Consider the following 22,983-nt stretch of genomic DNA (forward strand, 5'->3'; position numbering starts at 1 on the left):
GACCGTGTTTGAAAACATCGACCCCTTGATGTCGAGCGTCACGACGAGCATTCCCCCCACCCCGCCAGGCACCTCGATCTCGCCGTCGTGCTGCGCTGCGCGCGCCGTCGCCTGCGGCTTCATGCCGAGCAGTCCGATCGAGAAGCCGACGACGGAGCTGAGGCGGGGGGTGAGGGCGGGAGGGTGGGGTGGTGAGGGTGGGGGTGGGAGGGTGGGGGTGGGAGGGTGAGGGGTGAGGGTGAGGGGTGAGGGTGGGGGTGAGGGTGGTGGTGGGGGGGGGGGGTTAGCTGAGGCTTCGAGGGCGGCTCGTCACCACCCTCCCGTGTCCCTCCTCCCCTCTCCTCCTCCCCTCTCCGGGTGGCTCGAGGCGGCGGGAGAGAGAGTCGAGGCGGCGCACTCGAGGGGGGCGGCGAGGCGGGACGAAGGTGTGAGTGTGCGTGGGTGTGACAAGCAGAGGAGCGGCGAGAGAGGCCCGTGTCGTAGGAGGCTCGAGCAGCCAGCGAGCTAGAGCCGGGGAGCTAGGGCAGGCAGTCTGGAGCGGGGAGAGAGGCACCCGTCTGCTGCGGCGACTGTGAACGAGTAGCGGCAGCGCGACGGCTCGGGCACGAAGATGGGAACCTCGAAGGTGGCGCCGGGCGCGAGCGACAGCGCCGTCGCCGCCCACCGCTGCGCCTCCACCTCCGGCTCCGCGGCAAGCTCCGGCGGCTGGCGCGCCGTCCGGGTCGGCGCGGGAGAGAGGGCGGGAGGCGGCGCGAAGGAGGCCGCCGCGACCGCCTCGCCCGCCGAGTCGGCCGGCGCCGCTTCCGCCACGACCGCTTCCCCCACGACCGTCACGACCGCCTCCTCCGGAGCGCCGCTTCCCGACTCCCCGGCCGCGGCACCGGCGTGACCATTGGCGGGAGAGAGTGCTGCGGCGGCACCGCCCGTGATCGCCACCAGGCCCTCGATGATGGAGCAGTACGACTCCACCGCTTGCTCTGCTGACAGCGAGCGCACGTCGTTCCAGGCCTCCCACTTTGCACGAGCCACTGCGTCAAAGCGCGACGGCCCAGACTCGGGCGCCGGGCCCTCGGCCTGCTTGAAGAGGGCGTACAGCTTGAGCCGCTGGCTGTTTGTCAGCAGGTTCGGCGGCAGCGAGCGTGCGTCCTCAGACGCCCGCTTATACCTGGCGAGCGCCACCGGGTCGAGCGCGGGCAGCGGCATTGTGGAGTCTCCTTTCCAAGTTTGCTGGCGCCGTCGACACCGGAGGCGACACGTCTGGGAGAAGAATTTTACTTGAAAAGGGCGAGGACACGCACAGGCCGCACCTCTAGTGAGGCCCGCATAGTATGTGGGAGACTCGTGCCGCCGCCCCTGCCACCCCTGTGTCAGTGTGCCTGTGGTAGGAGAGACTGCCAGCGACAAGCTGGAGGCAGGTCGCTAGACTGAGATGAGACCGCCAGTGGATGTGGGAGTCCACCGCGCACCGCGCTGCGAGCCTGTCGTGTCCCGTGTCAGGAGCAGGAGAGCCCCACCTGTCCCCCTGATCGTCCTTCCAAAATCCTGCTCGTGCAGGTGGGGACCCTGTCCTCGTCCCATCCCTCGTTTGGCGTGTCTGTTTTCTTTCTTTCTTTCGTGAGAGAGGCTTGTATCTTAAGAATTCTTTCTTTCTTTCGACCGCCCAAGCGGCGTGGCGTGGAGCGGTTGAGCATCCCTCCGGGGGCCCCTCTGCGCCGGGGAGGCGTTGTTGGAGGCTAGGACGCAAGCGTCCGTCGCCCTTTTCAAACTCGGGGCCCACTCCGCTACGCTCCGACCCGAATTTGGAGGGCCTGAAAGTTTAAGGTGTTGCCGCGCAAAAGGGGTCGTCTGGGGAGAAGAATTTTACCGCGGCTTCACAAAAAAATCGGGAGCGGGCACGGCACCACAACTATAACTGCGTCATGACCAGCCTGCCATGCGTCGCCGGTGCCGCATTCGTTGCTGTGCTTCTTTAGCAGGCGGTGGACTGTCGGCTGCGAGGACGGTCGCATTTGCGCGAGGCGAGGCGAGCATTGCTGCGCGTTGTATGCGCCATGACTCGCGCAGCGCGTGCGGGAGCTCCTGGCTGAGCGTTGAGTCCAGACGAGTTGCGCTGGCCACCATCGCTACGCCGAGCCGAGCTGACGCGCCGAGGCGCCGGCCAGTCGCAGCCGTGAGGCATGCCACAGCAGCAGAAGCACCTGCCACCCATTGGGCGGTCAGACAGAAGGCCAGGGCAGCACTGGCAAGTGCAACGCGCCTCATGTCGGAGAGCGAGCGTGCCTCTTTCGCGGCTTATAATGCGGGTTTGTTGTTAAAGGATAGTGTGTGGCATAGAGCTCTACAGCTCTACAGCGCTCCAGAGCGCTCTACATCTCTACAGCTCTACAGCGGCTCTACACTCTACATCCTCTACACCCTCCCTCAGGCAACAGACTGTACCGCGCAGGGAGGGAGGGAGGGAGCTAGCTGCATGCACACCCCGCTCTCCCCGCCCGGGCCGGTCCCTCCTCTGCTTCCCTGCGGTGCGTATAGCTGTCAAAGAAAGAAAGAAAGAAAACACACAGCCCAAGGGAGGGATGGGAGGACGGCACGCCGCCACCACACAGGTTTTGCTGCGCCGTGCACTTTCGCGGCCGTCCTTTGACGTGCCCACACAGGGATTTAAGGGGAGAAGTGTGGTGCTAGCCGTCGCCCACCCTCGGGACCACTCCCTATCTCCCTTCGCAGTTTCTCACCAATTCTCTCTCTCTCCAATTCTCGCAGCGACCTTCATGCCACCTCGCGTTCTTCCCACTCTCGTCCTTCATCTTCCTTCCTCGTTCTCTCTCCTGCTGTTTCATCCTCTGACTCATCCCTCTCCTCGGCCTCGTTCTGAAACGCCGCCCTGTCTTCCGATCGTGACTTTGGGTTTTCTTTCCTGCATGAAAATTCTCTTCTGTCATCAACAGTCTTGATGACAGTGACAGAGCTAGCCACTCGAGCCCTCTCTCCCGAAGGCTCCTTCGCCCACAGCCCACATCCCAATCATGAGTGCCTTCCTGGTGGCGGAGCCGGCCATCGTGTGTGTGGGCGAGATTGCGGCCGCCGCAGCTCCGGCGCTCGCGCGGGCGGCGGGAGATGAGGCAGCCGCCGGCAGCGCCGCCCGGGACGCGAGCAACTCTCGCTGGAGGATTGGCGACAGGGCGCGCGAGGTGCTGGAGGCCGAATTCAAGCGCGAGCGCTTCCCCTCGGCGAGCCATCGGCTCAAGCTCGCGCAGGCGCTCGACGTGGAGCCGAGGCGGATCCAAGTCTGGTTTCAGAACCGGCGGCAGCGCAACAAGGGCCCGGAGCCCTCGCGCTCGGCGTCCGCGGGGCCGGCCAGGTCGCAGCAGCGCGGCTCGCACGTCGAACTCGCCCGCCCGAGCTGGTGCCCGCCACCCGAAGGAGTTAGCGGCGGCAGCGGGAGCAGCAGCAGCATCCGTGGCGGCGGCCTCGAGGCGCTTCACTGCAGCGAGCACGGGGCGGACCTCCAGCTGACGATGAAGTTGGGGCAGCAAGCCGCCGCCGCGGCTGCCGCCGCCGCCGCCGCCACTGCCGCCGCCGCCGCCGCCGTCCGCGGCAAGCGGGCCCGCGAGGCGCCTCTCGCCCCGCGCCGCCGAAAGACGCCTCGGGAGGAGAGAGAGAGAGAGAGACAGAGAGAGAGAGAGAGGGCCCCTGCTGCGATGTGTAGGCGTACCCGGTCTGCGCTGAGCGGCAGATCACCGCCGCCTCGAGCACGGGCGCCGAGCGCGACGGCCGGCCCGCGTCAAGTGCACTGCCCCGGAGCCATGGCCCCGTGGCCTGCCCGTCCCCCTTTCCCCCTTCCCCTTTTCCCCTCCCCGGGTTTGCCCCCCCTGGGTTTCCCCTCCCGGGGTTTCCCTTCCCCCGGGTTTCCCCCCCCTGGTTTTCCCCTTTCCCGCCAAAACCCCCGAAGTCCCCGGTTCCGGGGGCCCCCCCCCCCCCCCCCCCCCACCACCACCACCCTCCCACCCTTCGCCATCTGCCCCCGAGCCGCGCATCGACCCCCCCTCCCTCCCCAGCGGGGTCCCTCACCCCCACCCCGCCTCCGCAGTCCTCTCTTCTTCGGATGACATCGTCAACGCCCTGATGATGGGGTTCGACGCAGCCGCGGAGCCGACACAGGCCCGACCCGCAAGCGGCCGGCACGCCAAGCTCGAGACCTCGGACGAGCTCATACTCTTGGCAGGGCCGGGCTCGGTGGCAGACACTTCCACCGCGGCCGGCCAGCCTTCCCTCGCCTCCTCCTCCCTCGCCTCCTCCTCCCTCGCCTCCTCCTCCCTCGCCGCCTCCAGCGCGCCTCTGGTCGCCGCCAGCATCGGGCTGGCGGACCGGAGGGCGGACCCGGGCCTCGCGGCGACGGCAGCGTCGATCGGAGTCGCCTTCGCCGCCGCCGCCGCCGGCGGAGGCGAGGCTTCGGCCGGAGGGGGTGCCGACGGCGCTGCGGCTTCCGCGAGCGCCGTTTGTGGCGGTGGCGGCGGCGGGCCGGGGTGCGGGGCAGTTGTCGCGCGGGCAGTGGTCAGCGGGGCAGTGGCCGGCAGGGAGGGCGGAGGTGTGGGTGCGGAGGCGTCCGAGGCGGCGGCGGAGGGGATGTCTGCAGAGTGCGCCTCGCAGAGTGCGAGGAGCGCCGCACTCGCTCTGCTGACCGACTCGATGGTCACTCCGGAGCAGCGCGCGCACTTCGCCGCAATGCGCGCCGGAGCCGCCCGGCCGACGGAGCAAGGGGTGCTCGCCCTCCCTCCTCGCGACGGGACGCGAGGGCAGGCAGGACCCGCCCCGCCCCACGCCCTCCCTGGTGGCCCTCTGCGAGCTGCTGCTGCGTCGACGGGCTGAAGCTCTGGACCCCAGCCCACCTCCCCCCACAACTCCTCTCCTCCATCCGCCCAGCCCGCCTACCTCCCATCTCTCCTCCGCGCGCAGGCGGAGCTGCTTCAGCCTGGCCTTCCCCAGCCCGGCTTCTCTCAGCAAGAGGACATCCAGTCCTGGAAGAACGCAGCGCACGCTGTCAACTCGGCGCAGCCGCCCCGCCCTCCCCTCCCCCCACCCACCTAACGCTGTGCACTCGCCCCCCCCCCCCCCCCGCATCTGCCGCACCCCGGCCCCGGCCACCGGCGCCGGGCGGGTGTGCGGGCCGCATACCATGCTCTGCCCGCCTCCCCGCTGCTGCACGGTCCCCGGGCGCGTCGAGCGCCCCGCACTCGTGCTCTCGCGCCCGCCCGGCCGCTGTTTTCGGTTTCTCTCCCGCTCTGTCCTTGCTTGCCATCTTCCTCTTGTCGTCTCGTCATTTTTAGCTGCCTCGCGTCTTGGCCATGAGGGTTGAGGCCGACATAGAGTGCGCGAGTGTGCGTAGAGGGTTTGGAGGCTGAGCCTGAGTCGAGATTCCGGCCCTGGAGTCGCAATATCCAATAAAACCACCCCTCATCCGTCATCCCTCAAGGTTTCAAGCGAGGGACGGACGCATTTAATTTCAATATTCAAACATCAAAGGTTTCGAAGTTGATGAGACCTCGTCTCCCCCCCTCCAATGAAAAGCGTAAAAAGAGGACGTGCGTTATCCGTGCGACACCGGAAGCGCCGCTTCGCGCTTGGACGTGGGTCACACAATGGCAGCGCTCCAGTCCTCCAGACGCGCTCTGGTAAGCTGCCAATGCCACATCGCTGGGTTACGCGATGGGCTGCGCGCGCGCGCCGGACGGCCTCTGCACCTCTACTGCAGTGCCCTCCTGCACCGAGCGACGCGTCAAACCTTTGTTGCTCTGCCCATGACCGTGTCCGCCGGCGGCTCCGAGCTCGGGCGAGCGAGTCCTGGCCGCGGACGCTCCAATGGCAACACTCAAGATACACTCCACGTGTGAAAAGGTGCGTTTATGTGAACACAGCCTCCGGCAGCGCCCGCCGCCCGGGGCTTCGCCCAGCACCACTCGCAACAGCTCTCGCGCGCCGCCACCGTCTGTGGCGACCTCGCGCAGAACTGAGAACATCTACAACGCTGTGAGATGATGGAGAGGGGGGACGACACTGCTTCTGCAGCGTGCACCTCGATCCTGTACCGTGTTTGTTATGACCCCCCCCCCCCCAAATGTACACACCAGTGAGGGAGGGCGAGACGATCGAGGGGTCCCGTACAATGCGGAATCGACCCTATCAAGTGCTCAAGTGCTCAACAACGCTGCTCGCAACAATGCGTGTCGCGCACTCATTCATTACCGGTCTCAATGTCCCCCCCCCCCCCCCTGCGCGCGGGCCTTCTAGGCCCGCGGGTGGTAGTCTCCCCCCCCTCCCCAGGGCCTCCAGGGCTCGCACCTCAACCTCTCACAGACCAAAAAAAGAAAAGAATTTTACGAGAAAGAAAAGAAAACACGCAAAGCAAACGAGGGATGGGACGAGGACAGGGTCCCTACCTGCACGAGCAGGATCACAGACCAGCGCACAGCGCCATACGACGTATTTTCTTCTCAATACATAAGAAAAGGTGATGGAGGCGGCAGGCTCGCCGCGTGCGGCGATTGAGCGCCTCCCTCTCTCTCCGGCTGCGCGCCTGACCGGTGCGGCCTCCGAGTCGGCGTCTAGCGCGCGCGATAAGGCTTTTGCTCGCCTTCCCTGGGACCCCGTGTTGCGTGACTGTCTCGGTGCGATTTCGGGCACGGGGTTGTGCGTTTATGTGAACAGCGCACAGCGCACATTCCTGGGACCCAGCGCTGACTTCTGACTGTCGTTGCTGTCTCTCTCCCTTCTCGACTGTCTGTGCTTGTGCGTCTTGGGTCCGGGGTTGTGTTTTTCTGTGAACAGCGCACAGCGTATTTATCTCTGAAAATACGCTGTGAAGAAAAGGTGGACCCAGTTGCAAACACGGGGAACCTCCCTCTCCGTCAGAGTTCGCTCCCACTGAGGTCTCCGCTTTTTATTTCGCAGAGGCCCCTTATTGTATAAGGGAGAGCGAGACTCATCATTTAGAGAATGTGGGAGGGCCGAGCCCACCGCGTGAGCGCTGCAGTCCTGCACAGTCACTCACACGCGCGCTTGGGTACGCGCTACGGTGGAACTCGCGTGTTTAATTGAACAAGGCTGACCCCTACCCCTCTCGGTGGGCTTGCAGGTAGGGGGTTCGGGTAATAAGGTGCATCGGGGTCGGCGGGGGTGAACTGGAGTGATACCCGCTTCGGCCGTTTCTAGTAGCGAACTCCCTTTCCCCTCGACGGCCTTCTGAGATGCCTCGGCTGGGTGTTGTGTCTCTGCCGTTCCTTCGTCCGGCTGTTCGTGTACCTGCGTCAGGTGTGGGTGTGTTTTGGCCAGTGCCGTTCCTGCGTCCGGCTCTGGGAACCCGTTCGTGCGACAGGTGAGTGGATGTGTGTGGGATTTCTTGAGCTGTGCCGTTCCTGTGTCCGGCTATTCGTGCCTTCCGTTTGCGGACATCGGGCAGGAGATCGTGGCTCGCGCCGCGTCCCGGAGCCGCCGTGATTTTTTTATTTTTCTGATCTTACAAAACAAACCAGGCCCCAAATGACGTGTGAGTGTTAGAGTTGTTTGGTATTGCCAAAAATCTCTCTCTTCTTTCGATTTCCTCGTCCGAACGAGACATTTTCTTTTTTGGGCTCAGACCCCAAAAGACAACCCACTGATGCTGGGGAGGGTGATGCTGGGGAGGGTAGTACGCAGTTCCTCACATGCGGATGGAGAGGATGCCCCCGTATAGCGGCGCGACGTGGTGCATCTTTCCGACGCCCGCTCCCCAGCCAGGCGCCATGCGAGGCACAGCACGACGTGTACATGCCCATATGGCCGGGCCACCAACGAGCCGGCCGTTCGCTAGATTCTGTGTGCTGTCACGCACCCCGTCTGCGCCACTCGAGCGCGCCATGCTCTCGTACTTCGAAGCAAACGCCAGCACGCAGGTTTCCATCCGACTGTGCGTATTCTCCGACGAGACGGAGGAGCGCGGTCCGGCGATTATTCCGCTCAAGCGGCCACCCTACCTGGAGGCGCGGGAGACGCAGTGCGTGGCCAAGATCCTCGCGTGGTTGGACCATGCGAGCCTGCGGCACCCGGCCAGCTCCTTCGTCGGCTGGGTCGATTCAGACACTTGGTTCGATCCGGTTCGGATGGCCACGCACCTCGCGAGTGTGTATGTGGCGCTGCCTTCAGGCGCCTTGGCCTGGGGCGGCGACTGGCAGCACTGGCAGCGCGCTGCGTGGGACCAGCACGCGCCTCCAACCTCGCTCGGCGGGGTCGGCTTCTCGTGGTGCTCTCCTTGCTCGGTGAGCGCGTGGCCGGAGACGGACCCGCGCCTGAAGCGAGAGAGTCGGGCGGCGGTGGCGGCGCGCTCCTTTGCGATGACGCAGGGAGGGCTCACCTACCTGAGCACCGCCGCAGCGCGCAGGCTTGCGGACAACGCGACGGCGGGCGCCTTTGGCTGGGCGCAGCGCGAGGGCGCCTTCGAGGCGCTCAAGGCGAGGTGGCAGCCCGGGCGGTGCAGTCTCGTGACGGACGTCGCGATCGGCTGGCTCGGCGCGCGCGTCTTTGCGCGGAGCAGGCTGCATGCCGTCGAGGTGTCGCCCAACCTAGAGTACTACCCGTGGCCGCTCTACCGCCGCTTCTCGGCGAGGCACGCTCTCGCGGTGCACGGGCTCAAGAAGGCGGGCGCGCACGCGTGGTTCGCGGAGCAGGCGTCCAACGCTAGCCACGTCCCGCCGCGGCTTTCCTGCCGCGCGTCGCCGTGGGCGCACCAGCGCTCCGCCTCGTGGCGGCTCTGCACGTCGCTCTCCGCCTGCGACGACCCCGGGGTGCCGCTCGAGCCGAGCATAGGCCAGCTGCGCAACTTTTCGGTGCCGTGGGTTCCGGGCGCCGTGCGCGACTTGTGCAAGCTCCACGCCAGCGGGCGGTTGGGACGGAGTCGAAGTGGTGTGCGCTCGCGCGGAGCGGAGAACTTCACACGTCGAGCGAGATGACATATGAGAGAGATGAGACCAGTGTCAGGCGACAGAACCTGTTTATTTCACAAGCACACATGCGCGAGGTTCACCATATGTGCACACGAGACACGTGAGTGGTGAGATTCTTAAAGCGGACGGACGACCGTGAGCGCGGTGCGTGATCAAGGCAAATCAAGCCAGCCCCACACAGCCCACGCACGCCCACACGCGTCCCACGCGCCTGCAGGGGCTCACACTGGGCCCCCGCAAAACCCGCGCGTTTCATTTCACATCCTGCCACTGGCGTACATGAACACCCGCTGTCCCACCACTTGCGGACTCTCTCTCCCCGACCCGGCGCACCGATTTGCACCGCTACCTGCCTGCCCTCGGCCTTGCCAGGCAGCTCCTCGAGCTGCTCTGCCTGTGGCGGAGTCTCTCGCGATACCCGGGGACGAGCCCGTGGTAGGGCGGCGCCTCGACGGCGTTAGCCGCGCGCCGCGCAATGTAGACCTCCCTCTGCACCGCTGGAGTCATGCTCGGCGGCAAGCGGTGCGCGACTAGAGTGCGGAAGAGCCGGTCGACGAGAGGGTTCGCCCATCCGTTCACGATGCAGAAGTTTTTGTCGAGCTCGCAGTGGTGCAGCCGGTGCGCCGCGGGCGAGACCCAGAGACCGGAGCGCTGCAGCAGCTTGACCCACCGGCTGCTGGCCCAGCGGCCGTGCGCAGCAGCGTGCGACACCTGGCAAAACATGCCGACGTGCAGGACGACGTACAGGACGAGGTTTGCAAAGTCAGCGAGCCGGGCCCACGCCAGCCAGTGCAGCGCGGCCATTGGAAAGTAGAAGGAGAGGCCCGTCCGGCAAATGCCGTAGTACCTACGGGTGTGCCGTCGCCGTGGCAGCAGGTGAGGCGCGAGAGGGGCTGCTGCGGCTCTGGCGATGGCGAGGCACGCGCCACATATCGGCCGTGAGCCAGTTGTCCGGCTTGACATGGTGGTATTGGAAGCCAAAGCACGCAAGCTCGAAAGGCGTGCGGCTCAGCGGGTCTGCGAATGGCACTGGGGTGTAGTCAAGAGCAATGTGCACCAGTCCCGTCATTGCGTCTGCGCAGAAGAGGCCGAGCAGCGCCGCGCAGCCGGCGTATGGCCACGAGTGGGCGCCCACGACGGCAGCTGCTGAACAGCCGTGAATGCTGAACAGAAGCAGCATCAGCAGCGGGTTCTGTGGATCCGCCCGCCATCGGGAAAGGAGAGGCTGCGGCGCAACCTCCGCTGCAAACGCGGCGAACGAGGCGGCGTTGCGTGCCTCGTACTCGTCGAGCGAGAGGGGTGGGTTATCCGCGATCCCACAGGAGCGGCGGAGACCGTTCCAGAGCGAGCGGCGCACCACGTGGTCAACCATGTAAAACGCGAACGCCAGGGAGCTCTCCGAGGGAGCTCTCAGACGACGTCCTGCTCACACGCACCGACCTGCACACGCACCGACCTGGCACACCGCCTCAACTTTGGAAGAAGAAAAATGGCGGCCCAATGTAGCCAGCCCCCCACAGTGTCGCGCTCCCCGCTCCCGTTCCCCTTTTGTCCCTTTATCGTCCTTCCATGATCCTGCTCGTGCAGGTGGGGACCCTGTCCTTCTCCCACCCTCGTTTGGCGGGCCCGTTTTATTCCGCTTGCCCACCGCTTGGCTTCGTCAACGGGCGGCCTCGCCACACTCGCCTCGGCATCACTCGAAGCTGCGAGCTGGCTGCGGCCACAAGAGCGGCCTGCTTGGCACGCAGCTGCGTAATCGTCGGCCCGGCGTGCGCGGCTTTAGCTTGTGCCTTGTCGCTTGTGCGCGTTATTCTCGCCCAGGACTATCTATATTCTTTTGCTTATATTCTCCCCGGACCGTTATATTCTCGAGAATATTCTCGAATATTGAGAATATTTTGACCACGCGTAGGTCGACGGAGACCAAAAGCCGCTCCCAAATCCGAATCTCAGAACATCCGAATGCGAATCTCAGAACCTCCAAAACTTAAAGATTTCAGTCGGCATCCGACCCGAAACCTACTGTATTCCTACTGTTGAGGGGGGAAATAGCTGTTTCGAGCTCTCTCGTCAAGACCGTTTTAGACGCCGCAGCGGTAATGTCAAGAATATTCAAGAATATCTTTGGACTCGAGGTCTACTAAGCTCTAAAGGTCAAGGGCTGCGGAAAGCTCGTATATTCTTGAGGGAAAAGCCGGCCGGGGCATCTGTTTCTCATATTCTCGAATATGGAAGTGCGCGGGACCCTCTATATTCTCAAAGATATTCGAGAATAACGTGCACAGGCCAAGCCGCGGCTTTTCACGGCCTGTGCCGGCGAATTGGCGTTCACGCGCTGAATCATCATCGTCATTGCTCCTGTCTGCTGGTGCTGCTTCTCGCTCGCGTGCGTCCTTGGAAGTTGTACCCGCCTCCTTCACCTACGAGCTCGTATGCCACGTCGCCGCCTGTGTTTGGGTTTCTATGTTTGCGATCGTTTTGAAATTTGGCAAATAAATAAATAAATAAAACGGACACCTCTACTGTGAGATGGGTAAAAAGGAACAGAATTTGGCATTTGTCAACTCTTTGTGTATTTATTTATTACTCGTACAACTGTATTCCGATCTCCGCGGGCCGCCGGTCCCGGTGGTCCACCGACCGCGCACCACTAAGCACTGTGGTCCCCCCCGCCCCACACGCCACAGTTGTCACGAGTCGCTCTCTCGACCCCAGCAAGATCCGTGAGACCGTGTATAAAAAGCGACCTTGTCACAATGAGTTCACAGACGTGCGTGCTGAGAAAATTGGGCGGGTCGAGAGGGCTGATATGCCTTTGAGGAAGTGCTCCAAGGTCGCAGATCGGCGTGAGAAGTTGTCTCTCATCATTACCGACTAACCAGAGTTACATAGCTTCTGCACGCTCCGCTCGCACTCGGCTTCCCCCCCAAAGTTCTCTGTCTAGCAGTACCCGCGTCAAATTTTTGGTACAGCGCAGCGGGCCTAGCAGTCCCAAGCATGCTCGCGGCATGCACGAGAGCGCGCGCTCGTCCCAGGCTGAAATCCTCCGGCCTAGAGGGGGCGAGGGCAGCAGTGAGTGTGCGGCCATCTCAAGTGGGCGAGGTGGCAATCGTGTCAGATACTCGTCGGCCGCTATGTGCACATCTAGGCTGCAGGCCAAGCCACGTGTAGAGCCGCTCGTTGTAAGGGGCGTAGTCCCGCTGCAGCCGGCAGCGCGTCTGTGCGGTGGCGGGGAGGGGCTGGAGGGTCAAAGCGGCGTGGCCATCCCCATCCCCGACACCCCGCCTAGGCCCCCGCAACGCACCGCGTGCAGCTCGTGCGCGTCCAGAGGGACCGGGTAGGGTGTTGTGAACGCACAGCCTAGGATCAGGGAGCTCCGTATCGGACGGGGCAACGGCCAGGCACGTTGGCCGGCGATGCGGACACTTCACCCTTGTTCCTCGGCTTGAACCGCTCTGGCACGCCGAGCGCGCGCCAGATTTCATCGTATTCGTGCTCCTTAGGCTGCGCTCGGAGCTCCTAGACCACCACGGCCTGTGCGTGAGGCGCGGGTGGCGATTGGCCGAGGGCAGCAGGCGGCCCGTCCTCGTAAATGAAGACGTTGAGTGCAGAGCGCGGGAAGAGCTTCTCGTACCGTTGCAGGTGGAGGATGTACCGGCCACTCACCTGGTGTACCGGGCGGAGTTTGTGACGTCGCTAGCACTTGATCTTGGACACCCGTCCAAGCCACCACTCGGTGCCACGCACCACGAAGCCGCAAGGGTTGTCGATGTCCTCGGCCCACTCGTGCGGCGTCGGCTCTGGACAAGCATACTCGCCTGATGCGAGACGAGGGTGTGAGCGGGAGGGGCCGCGGCTGCGCTGAAGCGTTGCCGCACGAATGATCCGCCTGTCCCGCGCGTGACGTGCTGCTGCTTGATCATGTTCCAGTGCGAGTATGCGCGCGCCACCGGCTCGCGCAGCAACGCGATGATCGTCACACGGGGGTAGAGGCTAAAGATTCGCATCGGAGCCTCCGGGTCGCAGAGGTAATCCGGGCTCTTCTCGCCGACGAGCGACGCCTGTCGCGTGAGAAGAAGGGCTCGGGCCCGCGCGTGTGCCGCCTACTCCTACCGCAGTCATGTCGTGCGCCTTGAGTCCGTCCAATGACCGCTCGTACCACGCCTGACCGCGGTCCCAGTTGGAGTAGAACGAGGCGTTACCATTGAAGAAGTGCGACTCGTAGATGGGTGCCTCGATACGCAGCATTCCGATTGAGGGATGAGCTTCGGCGGCGCAGCCCAGGGCGGACGTGCCTCCTTTCACGGTGCCAACGACGAGAAAATCCGGCGCACGGCGGCCATGGCCGAGAGGCTGCACTCCAGGCACGACTCCCGGCGGGGGGCAAAATGCGTCACTGCGCGCGGTCTGAAGCGCGAGCAGCACACACCAGGCGCCGCGCAAGCTCCGCATGCTCCGACCGTCTGGCTAGTCGACAGGCAGGGGACGTCAGAGGCCGCGCCGGTTCAAGTAGTTTTTGCGCGTAAGATTTGCTTGACGGATCGCCGATTTCTTGGGTACGTACTTTTAGCTGACTGGATGCGCGAGCGCGGCCCCAGTACAGACGCCGCACGCGGCACGCGGCACCAAAACGAGCCGCCGGTGTGTCCCGCAGCGGCCTCGCTGCCTGTGCGCTGTGGGCCAGAAGATCGGCCCGTGTGAGTGCTCCGCAGCGGCCTCGCTGGGCCAGAAGATCGGCCCGCGAGTGCTCGAATCGAATGCCGCGGATCTCTCTGCTGCCTCGTCCGACGGGCAGGCCCGACTGGTTCAGCTTATGACCGACATTCAGCAGTGGCAGGCCGACGGTGGCTCGAACAACGAGTTCATCGAGCTGGTCCTGCGCTCGGGTTGCGTCAAGGCCTGCAAGTGGGTGCTCGGCATCAGCCGTACATTGGTCGGGCTCCCCTCCGGGATGGTGCGGGAGCGAGACGCGGAGATACCGCGGCGCTGGGACGAGTTCTTCATGGACGCCCTCGCCACCGACGAGCACAACTCCAAGGACGTGTCTCTCACCGACATGAAGGTTGGCGCGTTCAGCGCCACCTCCATCGCCAGCCTCAAGCTCGGGAATCTGGGCGGGATCGATTTCGATAAGGACTTCGTCTGCCCGATCCTGCGGCACACGGCGGGAGAGCATCTGCAGCGGATCCCGGTTGCCGAGAGCACGATCCAGCCGATGACGCTGGTCGACGTCATGAGGGACCCGGTGCGGCTGATGGCGCACATGATGTATGTCCCCCGGCTTTTGCACTGCATCGGTCTGCCGATGGACGCCGATAACAGCTACTCTTCGCTCATGGCCTTCATTGAGCCGAACCTGCGCAAGGCGCGCGCCAACGGAGTGCTGGTCACCGGGGCTACGAACGCGGCCGAGCTCGTGGAGGCGGCCTTCACGGAGGCGGAACTACGGCTGCGGGCGTCGCACGACAGCAACACGGCGCGCTCGTTGTCCTTCATCGGGGAGACCCTGCGCGCCAAGGACGAGTATGACAAGTACCTCTCCGAGCTCGACGACACGATCTGTCGTCGCAAGCGGCACTTGAAGGAGGAGCAGGATATGGAGGAGGAGCGACGGGCGAGGTACGCGGCCGGGGCGCCATCAGGCACCGCGCCTCCCAAGCCGCAGCCGCCGCAGCCGCCGCAGCCGCCGCAGCCGCCGCAGCCGCCGCAGCCGCCCAAGAAGAAGAACAAGAAGGGTGCGGGCGACGGGGCGGTGCGGGACCGGAGTGGCGAGCTTCGCTCCGACGGCTCCGCAGGCTTTGCTTTCGGCTCCTCTGTGACCTACTCGCGCCCGCTCATCGCCGGGGCATTGGCGAGCAAGTACGGCGCGGCCGAGGCGGAGGGGGCCTGCGTCATATATGCGGTGCAGCGTTCACCAGGCACCATGCAGTGGTGCAAATGCAGCACCTTTGTACCGGGCACGCCGCCGCACAAGCTCACCATCCCGTTCAAGGAACACGTCGAGCTCGGCCTTTGCCCTCCTCCTCCGAAGTCTTTCGGTCGGCAGGCGGCGGGCCCGAGCGGCAAGAAGCCGCGACAGGCCTGAGTCCTCCGCCCACCGCACCTCGGCTCGCTATCGTCAACGGCGGCTGCGTTCAGCAGCTCGAGCCGGCGGCGGCGGCCGAGGCGCGGCGGCGGCGCGCTGTGCGCTTTGCGGAGCATATTGACCCGGTGGCGACGCTCGACGCGGTTCACGCGGTCAAGCGCGTGGCTTTCGCAGATCGACCTAGTGCACAGACAGCACTGGATCTGGCCGACTCGGGCCCTTGCCCGACGGCCAAGGAGTACGCGGACGCGTGGGAGCGTAAGCTGGCGGGGACACCGGGTCGGTGCGACTCGCCGCTGCTTTCGCAGGCGCGCTCGCGCGGCGTCGCCGACCCCGACTTTGGCTTGCGCGTTCATGCGCTTTCCAGGGACGACGACTTGCCATCAGGCTTCAGCTCTCGGCCCGGGGCGCTGCGACGTGTGGAGCCGTGCGGGCGTGCCAAGCCGGGCGAGCCGCCCAACCCACGGGGCAACCCAGTGCGGCCTGCCGGTGAGACGAAGGCTGGCTACGCTGCGGCCGTCCGTGACTATGCCGAGGTGCTCTCTAACGTCGGGCTCGAGCCCGCGTGGGAGGTCTGCCAGCGAGTCGGCGCCGGCTCGAGGGCCATCCGCGCCCAGTGTGAGCTCGTCGACAAGGCTCTGCCAGCTGCGATGGCTGCTGATGTCGACCACGTGTACGACGGTGGCGGCTCGCTCGCCTATCGGTGCAGCTGCAACGGGCTACGCCGAGGCTGGGCCTGTCACAGCACGCTCGTGCGGGCGGAAACCGTCCGGGCCTGCCAGCGGAGGCACGACGCCGACCTCGAGCGGGCGCGCCGTCCAACTTTGCAGCGGCGCTCGTTGACTTTGAGCTCGCACACCCGTGTCGGGGAGCGGCGCGCCGGACTGCGCCCCTGTTTGTTCAAGACGGGAAGCACAAGGCGTGGACCGCATCGGCCATTGACCGCACACTCGACGGTGTTATGACAGCCACGCTGTCTTCGGCGGAGCGCCAGCATAAGACGTTCCACTCGAAGCGCGTCTGGCTCGCGTCGGCATTCAAGGCCAACAGGCTGGCGGAGGGCGAGATCCAGGCGCTCTGCAGGTGGCGCTCGGTCGACTCGATCCGAATCTACGGTCGGATGGACATGGAGTATCAGGCCCGTTGTCGCGAGAACGCGAGCACCGCGGTATTCTCCACCATCAACGCCACCAGTCTCATACCAGAGCTAGACCCAATCCGCTACTCCGCGGACGGAGCCCCCCTCCTGCCAACGGCGCAGAATGTAGAGGCGAGCATCAGCGCGGCGGCCTGAGCTGCGGTTCACGCGGCGACGCCGGCGCTCAGCGGGGCTCGCCCCTCCCTCTCTCCTCAGCGGCTCACGCGACACTCAGCACTGTGCGACACGGCGCTCAGCCTTCCGCAGGACTCGAGGCGAGAATCACCGCGGCGGCTCACGCGGTGACGCCGGCGTTCAGCTAGGCTCGCCTCTCCCTCAGCGGCTCACGCGGGGACACCAGCGCTCAGCTAGGCTCGCCTCTCTCTCTCAGCGGTTCACGCTGTCTCGCGGCTCACGCGACGCTTGGCACTATGGGACACGGCGCTCACAGCCTTCCCGGGCGCACGCGAGACGGGTACTCGGCTCACAGGTACTTGGCTCACGAGCCCCTTTCTGCGGTTCACGCGCTCCTGTTGCCAAGATGAGGAGGCGGCACCTGCGCTCAGCAGGCCGGCCCGGGCGCTCGCTCGCGTCGGCCGCGGCTCTGGCAGCCAACAGCGGCTCACGCTTTGGATCACGGCAATGCGCTCTTGCGGCTCTCGCGATAGCGCAATGCCGTGAGCCCTGTACTCTACTCTCTGTACACTTTGATCGATTCGGCGAGGCCGCCGTCGCGTCCTGAAGGGCCTTTACTCTTTCGCCGGACGCAACTGGCCTCAAAGGGGCTTCCGGGTTCCGGCCTCTGCGTGCGGCGATTCTTACATGAGGCCCTCAATGGATCAACTCTCCTCTCTCCATGAAGGGAGCGAACCTGGCTGACGGCAAAACTGCTAGCTGTCGCCCTTTAGGGCGACATGATGGTGTTTTGGCGCGAGGGGGGGCGTGCAAGTGGCTAGAATGCCTAGCGCCGTCGTCCTGGGGGGGACCCGTCCTGACCGGGGAGGGTGCCCGCCGGAATTCCGGCGGAGACTAGTACTCCAGTCGTGGTCCCATTCAGACGGACCTGCGCTCCCTCGCTCGTGTGCCTGCCGGGTTCTCTCCTGCTTTCTGGCGCATCCCACCATCCACCCCATGCGCCACCTGTGTTCTGTTTGCTTGTTTTGTGTGCCGCCACGCCCGAGGCCCTTCCGGGTGGGGCTTCCGGGTTCCGGCCTCTGCGTGCGGCGATTCTTACATGAGGCCCTCAATAGATCAACTCTCCTCTCTCCATGAAGGGAGCGAACCTGGCTGACGGCAAAACTGAAAGTTATCCAGACTGTGCACGTCGGCTCGAAGTCGATGCCAAAGAATCGCCTCGAGGACCTGCCTCCGGACGTGCTGCGTCAGATCTTCCGCCTCCTCGCCGATCCTTTCGCTCCCGCCTCTGCGTGCGCACTCGTGGGCTGCTGCCGCTACACCCGCTCTGCCTTCCGCAGCCGCGCGACCGGCGCTGACCGCACCGAAGTCGAGCGTTTGAGGCTTTGGTGGGGCCGGGCGACCGCGTTTTGCGGGTCTCACAGGACGACCGCGTCACACATGAGACTGGCGACGACCGTCGGGCTGAGCGAGAGTTTCGCCGTCGCAGAGGCCCCGACGCTCGCGCTGCTGCTGGAGCGCGGCTCGTTCCGGCGGCTCTGCTGGCTCCAGCTTTACGGCAGCCTCCTGAGCGAGGCCTCCCTCCGGCCGATCGTCGAGACGCTGGCGGCGGGCGCCTCTCCCTCGCTCAAGAGCCTCGACCTCGCGGGCAACCACCTCGGCGACGCGTCGTGCGCCATGCTGGCCGCGCGGCTGAGCGAGAGCCCGGCGCGCGTGCTGCCGGCCCTGGAGGTGCTCGGACTCGGCTCGACCCGCATCAGCAGCCGCGGCGTCGAGGCGCTCGCTAGAGCGCTGGCTCGCGGGGCCATGCCGCGGCTGGTGGGCCTCGGGCTGCGGTCGAACGACATCGACGACGAGGGCGTTATTGCGCTCGCCGAGAGCGGCATGCTGGGCCTCGCGGCGCTGAGGGAGCTCTTCCTCTGCGGAAACGACCGCATCACGTGCGCCGGCATCGACGCCCTCGCGGCCCGCTTGCTTGGAGGCTCCTTCCCCTCTCTGCGCTGGCTCGACGTGCCGCCCCTCAAGAGCAGCGCCTTCCACGCGGCCTGCGCGGCGCGCTGCGTGTGCGTGCTCGACACTCTCGGACCAGCGCACGCTCCCGAGAACCCAACCGCCGGTAGCCAGCAGCCCGCGACGTACGAATGAAATGACGACCTGTCGAGAGGCGAGAGGAGCTGGTCTTTGGAGCTTTGCGTCAAAAAAGTTTTGTTGATTGTTGTGTGTCGATACCGCGCGCCGCCAGTAATCGTATTGTATTGTTTGTGTATTCCGCATAATATCTCGCTGGAGGCCTGGGGAGGGGAGGCGAGCACAGACACGAGACAGTCAGACACTAATTGTAATTCGAATACACAAACAAAAGAGTTCACACTGCATGCGCACACGATTCCAGTGTGTGTTGCGAGACGCTTGGCGGACAGACAGACCGCCTCGCTCGGCCCCTCCTGCTGCTCCTTCCAGGGTCCAGCGAGAGCGATACGACGTAGCTCGTAGGCCCTACTGAGGCCTAGCGCAGGCCCTCCCCGGGCCCTCCAAGTAGGAGCATGGTGCATGCAACCCTGACATTCGACTCTGCCTTCCCCGCCCCCTCCCTGGGCGCCTTCAGGAGAGGAAGCCGAGCAGGTTGGGCGGATCGTGCGGGCTCCACCACCGCTGTACGATGGGGTAGGAGGAGATGCAGACTACGTACGTGCAGATCAGGACCTTGCCCTTCGCCTTTGTGAGCTGCGACTTCCTGTGGTCGCCGCGCCGCCTGCGGTGGCGAGCCCGTGGGGCGGGGCGTGTGAAAGCAAGGCCCCGCTCCCCCCTCGCGGGTGCCTCGTCTCTGACGATGCACCAGGTGTGCGCTGTGGAGAGGATGAGGAGCGAGGCGAAGACGGCGAGGTTGGCCGCCTGTGCGGCGCAGGGCGGCCGCCTCGACGGGGGTGGGGGTGGGGGTGGGGTGGGCGGGGGCGTGGGGCGGGAGAGGCCTGGAAGAGGGCCATGAGCAGCAAGTCGCGGTGGGCGCCGAGGACGATGTCGAGTCCAGAGCTGCACGAGAGGAACCTGTGGCAGGGGAGGAGGGGGTAAAGAGGGGGGGGGGGGGGGAGGGGGGGAGGGGGGGGCGGTCGCGCCACGGCAGGCCGAGCCCGACGAGCACGTTGACGATCTGCGAGCCGCAAGAGTTTGAGACGGCCATCGAGCCGTAGCCGCGCTTAGCGACGGTGACGGACTGGATGGTGTCGGGGATCTCGGCGCCGATGGCGATGACGTACATGCCGAGGAAGGCGGCGGGCACGTCGAGCATCGCGCCTGCGTGGGCACCGCCACAGGGTGAGCAGACGAGGGGGGGGGCGGAGGGGGGAGGAGGGGGGAGGAGGGGGGCGGAGGGGGGCGGAGGGGGGCGGAGGGGGGCGGAGGGGGGGGATGCCGAATCGCGAGACGATGGCCGAGATGACGAGGGAGAGGATTGCGACCCAGGTGAAGGACGTGGCGAGCGTGACCGGGTACCAGAGCGGTGTCGGGCCTGCGGCTGGGGCGAGGGGCGAGGGCGAGGGCGAGGGCTCGGGGGATGGCGTTGCGCCGTATCCGGCTACAGGTGTGTCGTATCCGGCTCCATCTCGGCCATCTCTCGGCTGCATCTCGGCTGCATCTGGGTGGCGTGCCGTCATGCTCGCACGGCGGGCAAGTGGCGCTCACCTGGGAGGGGCGGAGGGAGGGGGCGGAGGGAGACGGACCAGCTTGGTGAGAGAGAGAGCACGCGAGCGCGGGACGAGTGCGGGATGTGTCGCAGCCGAGGCACCAGCCGCTCGGAGGAGATCTGGCCGAGATCTGGCCGAGGTGCGGCCGAGGTGCGGCCGAGGTGCGGCCGAGGTGCGGCCGAGGTGCGGCCGAGGTGCGGCCGAGGTGCGGCCGAGGTGCGGCCGAGGTGCGGCCGAGATCTGGCCGAGATCTGTCCGAGATCTGTCCGAGATCTGGCCGAGATCTGGCCGAGATCTGGCCGAGGTGCGGCCGAGGTGCGGCCGAGGTGCGGCCGAGGTGCGGCCGAGGTGCGGCCGAGGTGCGGCCGAGGTGCGGCCGAGGTGCGGCCGAGGTGCGGCCGAGGTGCGGCCGATGTGCGGCCGAGGTGCGGCCGAGGTGCGGCCGAGGTGTGGCCGAGGTGCGGCCGAGGTGCGGCCGAGGTGCGGCCGATGTGCGGCCGAGGCGCGGCCGAGGTGCGGCCGAGGCGTGGGCGTCTCACCAGCCACTCGACAGGCAGGATGCAGAGAGCTGCAGCCTTGCTCACGGCCTTGCTCGCGGCGGCGAGCGCTGCCGCGGCGGCGCGTGCCAGCCCTCCCTTGGGCCCTCCATCTGCTGGTCCCCCTGCTGGTCCCTCTGCTGGTCCCTCTGCTGGTCCCTCTGCTGGCGGGCTCTCCTCCTCGCCGCGCGGAGGAGTCCACCTCCCTCCCTCCGGCGCAGGGCTGCCCGCCGCCCCGCCGCCCGCGACCGGCAGGAAGGAGGAGGCGGGCGGCGACGGCGCGGGCGCGTGGGCGGGCGGGGAGTACGACCCCGAGTACGACCCCGAGTAGCACGAGCCGGCGGTGGGCGCGAAGGGCGACTCCGCGACGTGGAGGTGGAGGTGGTAGGGGCTGCCTATTATTGTTGCTGCTATGATGATGATGATGACTCTGCGACGTGGGTGTGGAGGTGGTAGGGGCTGCCTACCGCCGAGTCGGTACGGGAAGGCAGCGGCGTGCGCTCTCCGCACGAGTCCGCCTATGGGACAGCCTTGTGCTTTGGGAGCCGCGGCCGTGGGGAGGGTGGCTGCCTTGTCTGCGGCGGCGGTTGCGTGGGCGGACGGAGCTCGGGAAGACTCGCGGGAGGACTTGACGAATGACTCGGAGAGGCGGTCCTCCTGGGAGAGGCGGGAGGAGGGGCGGTGGAGGGAGGCGGGGAGGGAGGCGGGAGGGAGGGCGGGGAGGGCGGGGCTGGAGGAGAGGGAGGAGAGGGAGGGTGGTTGGGAAGAGGGTGGGGAGGGCGGCATGGGTCTGGGAGGGAGTCGGTAGCTCGTCGCCTTGCCAACCCGGTGCTATTCTTCTTATTCTTGTTATTACTATGACCTTGCCCAGCCAGTGCACGCGGTACAGCCGCCGCACGTCTGCCGCGTAGACCACCACCAGCATGTAGCAGACGTAGCCTGCGAGCATGGCGGCAGCCTCGACCGCCTCGATGCGGCCGTCGCTGAAGATGTAGCACAGCCACGAGATCGAGAGCAGGTACGTCACCAAGTCGCGCGCGAGCGGCCGCCGCTTCAGCAGCAGCGGCTCCGCCCCTCCGGCGGCGACGCCGCAGATGCCCGGGATGGCGGTGAAGGCGATCATGCCGGAGCCGAGGATGGCGCCGACGCCGAGGACCGCGTCGTCGCCGTCGTCACCCTCGTCCACGTACCCGTCGTGCTTCTCTGTCGACAGCACCGTCTTGAGCGTCGAGATTGCGTTGATGATCACCTCTGGCGCCGCACTACCGAGCGCCATGAAGGAGGCGCCCGCGACGTCCTCGCGCACGTTCCAGCGCACGCACAGCGTCTCCAGGCTCACGACGAGGTGGCGGTCGGCCACAATGGCGACGGCGACAAAGGAATACACGAAGGCAATAAGCTCGACTGCCACGCCCCACCACTCGCCGTCGATGTTGTCCAGGCAGAGGTTCTCCCTGCGGTGCAAAGGGCTGGTGGCGCGGCGGCCGCAGCGGAGCGGGTGGGCGGTGCTGACTAGCGCGCACCAGCCCGCCTCGCACGCCATGCTTGCGAGCACGAGTCCAACCCGCGCCGCGGAAGAATTCTTTGTGTGTTTTCAGCCCTTTCCCGACGCGCACTCCCCCTAGGGGTCAGGGCTCTCTAGCCCGTAGCCCGATACCGACCATCCGGCCCGCTGGGTGCGCTTCTTAGCTCCTCGGCCCTGGATGTGAGGTTACCGACTGCACTCCAAGTGCTCCAAGTGCAAGTGCAGTGCCAGTGGCCCCGCGAGCTGGGAATAGGACCGCCGCAAGCGGCCTGGCGTGGAGCGGTTGAGCATCCCTCCGGGGGCCCCTCTGCGCCGGGGAGGCGTTGTTGGAGGCTAGGACGCAAGCGTCCGTCGCCTTTTTCAAACTCGGGGCCCACTCCGCTACGCTCCGACCCGAATTTGGAGGGCCATGAAGTTTAAGGTGTTGCTGCGCAAAAGGGGCGGGGCGCGGGCGCGCGCGGCAGGCCGAGAGCTCGTTTTGGAGATCAGACCTTTCGATGGTTCATGCTTTCTATGTCTATCTATCATGCTTCATGACACGACACGCGGTGGCGTGGGCGAGCTGGTGGAGCTGTCAGCTGATCGATCCAAGCGGGTGGGGAGTGGGGGGCATGGCTGGGCATGCAGGTCCGCCAGTCGGCCCGGTTCTGACGTGGTGCTGCCGCTGCATTCGCTGAAGAAGAGAGGTGCGACTTGATTGGAGGCACTGGAGGCGAGGCGAAGGGAGAGGTTGGGCCGGGCCGTGAGGGGCTGATGGCGCTGGCCAGCGCTGGCCAGCGCGGGGTGTGAGATGTCGTCGTCGTATACTGCTGGCCCTCGCCCTCAGTTGCCTGGGCTGTGGGCTGCAGAATTGGCGTCTGTGGCGTGCTAAGGCTCTGCAGCGTGATGGCTGGCGGGACTGCGAGGCCG

At 65.9% G+C, this 22,983-nt stretch overlaps 5 protein-coding genes across 5 annotated transcripts; 2 read left to right on the top strand and 3 right to left on the bottom strand.

Annotated features, from left to right (window-relative positions):
- Positions 1–2,968: 2,968 nt before the first annotated feature.
- On the top strand, positions 2,969–5,088 carry EMIHUDRAFT_469178 (hypothetical protein; the record flags this gene model as incomplete). The annotated part of the gene is made up of 4 exons (XM_005777796.1): positions 2,969–3,614; positions 3,710–3,788; positions 4,091–4,761; positions 4,957–5,088. Exons 1-4 carry the CDS (start codon positions 3,027–3,029, stop codon positions 5,086–5,088), a joined length of 1,470 nt encoding a protein of 489 aa, XP_005777853.1. The 5' UTR covers positions 2,969–3,026.
- Positions 5,089–9,320: 4,232 nt separating this feature from the next.
- EMIHUDRAFT_315318 (hypothetical protein) lies at positions 9,321–9,779 on the bottom strand (the record flags this gene model as incomplete). Its single annotated transcript, XM_005777797.1, has 1 exon — positions 9,321–9,779. The coding sequence occupies one exon, from the start codon at positions 9,777–9,779 to the stop codon at positions 9,321–9,323; it is 459 nt and encodes a 152-aa protein (XP_005777854.1).
- Positions 9,780–12,064: 2,285 nt separating this feature from the next.
- On the bottom strand, positions 12,065–13,427 carry EMIHUDRAFT_115537 (hypothetical protein; the record flags this gene model as incomplete). The annotated part of the gene is made up of 4 exons (XM_005777798.1): positions 12,065–12,193; positions 12,504–12,641; positions 12,881–13,036; positions 13,089–13,427. The coding sequence occupies 4 exons, from the start codon at positions 13,425–13,427 to the stop codon at positions 12,065–12,067; spliced, it is 762 nt and encodes a 253-aa protein (XP_005777855.1).
- A 361-nt stretch (positions 13,428–13,788) lies between these two features.
- On the top strand, positions 13,789–18,478 carry EMIHUDRAFT_115538 (hypothetical protein; the record flags this gene model as incomplete). Its single annotated transcript, XM_005777799.1, has 4 exons — positions 13,789–14,884; positions 15,022–15,741; positions 15,966–16,143; positions 17,473–18,478. The coding sequence occupies 4 exons, from the start codon at positions 13,789–13,791 to the stop codon at positions 18,476–18,478; spliced, it is 3,000 nt and encodes a 999-aa protein (XP_005777856.1).
- Positions 18,479–18,934: 456 nt separating this feature from the next.
- EMIHUDRAFT_469180 (hypothetical protein) lies at positions 18,935–22,092 on the bottom strand (the record flags this gene model as incomplete). Its single annotated transcript, XM_005777800.1, has 10 exons — positions 18,935–19,085; positions 19,170–19,247; positions 19,370–19,378; positions 19,450–19,624; positions 19,816–19,838; positions 19,992–20,011; positions 20,553–20,944; positions 21,013–21,067; positions 21,141–21,206; positions 21,412–22,092. The coding sequence occupies 10 exons, from the start codon at positions 22,090–22,092 to the stop codon at positions 18,935–18,937; spliced, it is 1,650 nt and encodes a 549-aa protein (XP_005777857.1).
- Positions 22,093–22,983: the final 891 nt, after the last annotated feature.

The sequence above is a fragment of the Emiliania huxleyi genome, assembly GCF_000372725.1.
Source record: "Emiliania huxleyi CCMP1516 unplaced genomic scaffold EMIHUscaffold_255, whole genome shotgun sequence".
In the NCBI taxonomy this organism is placed as follows: Eukaryota; Haptophyta; order Isochrysidales; family Noelaerhabdaceae; genus Emiliania; species Emiliania huxleyi.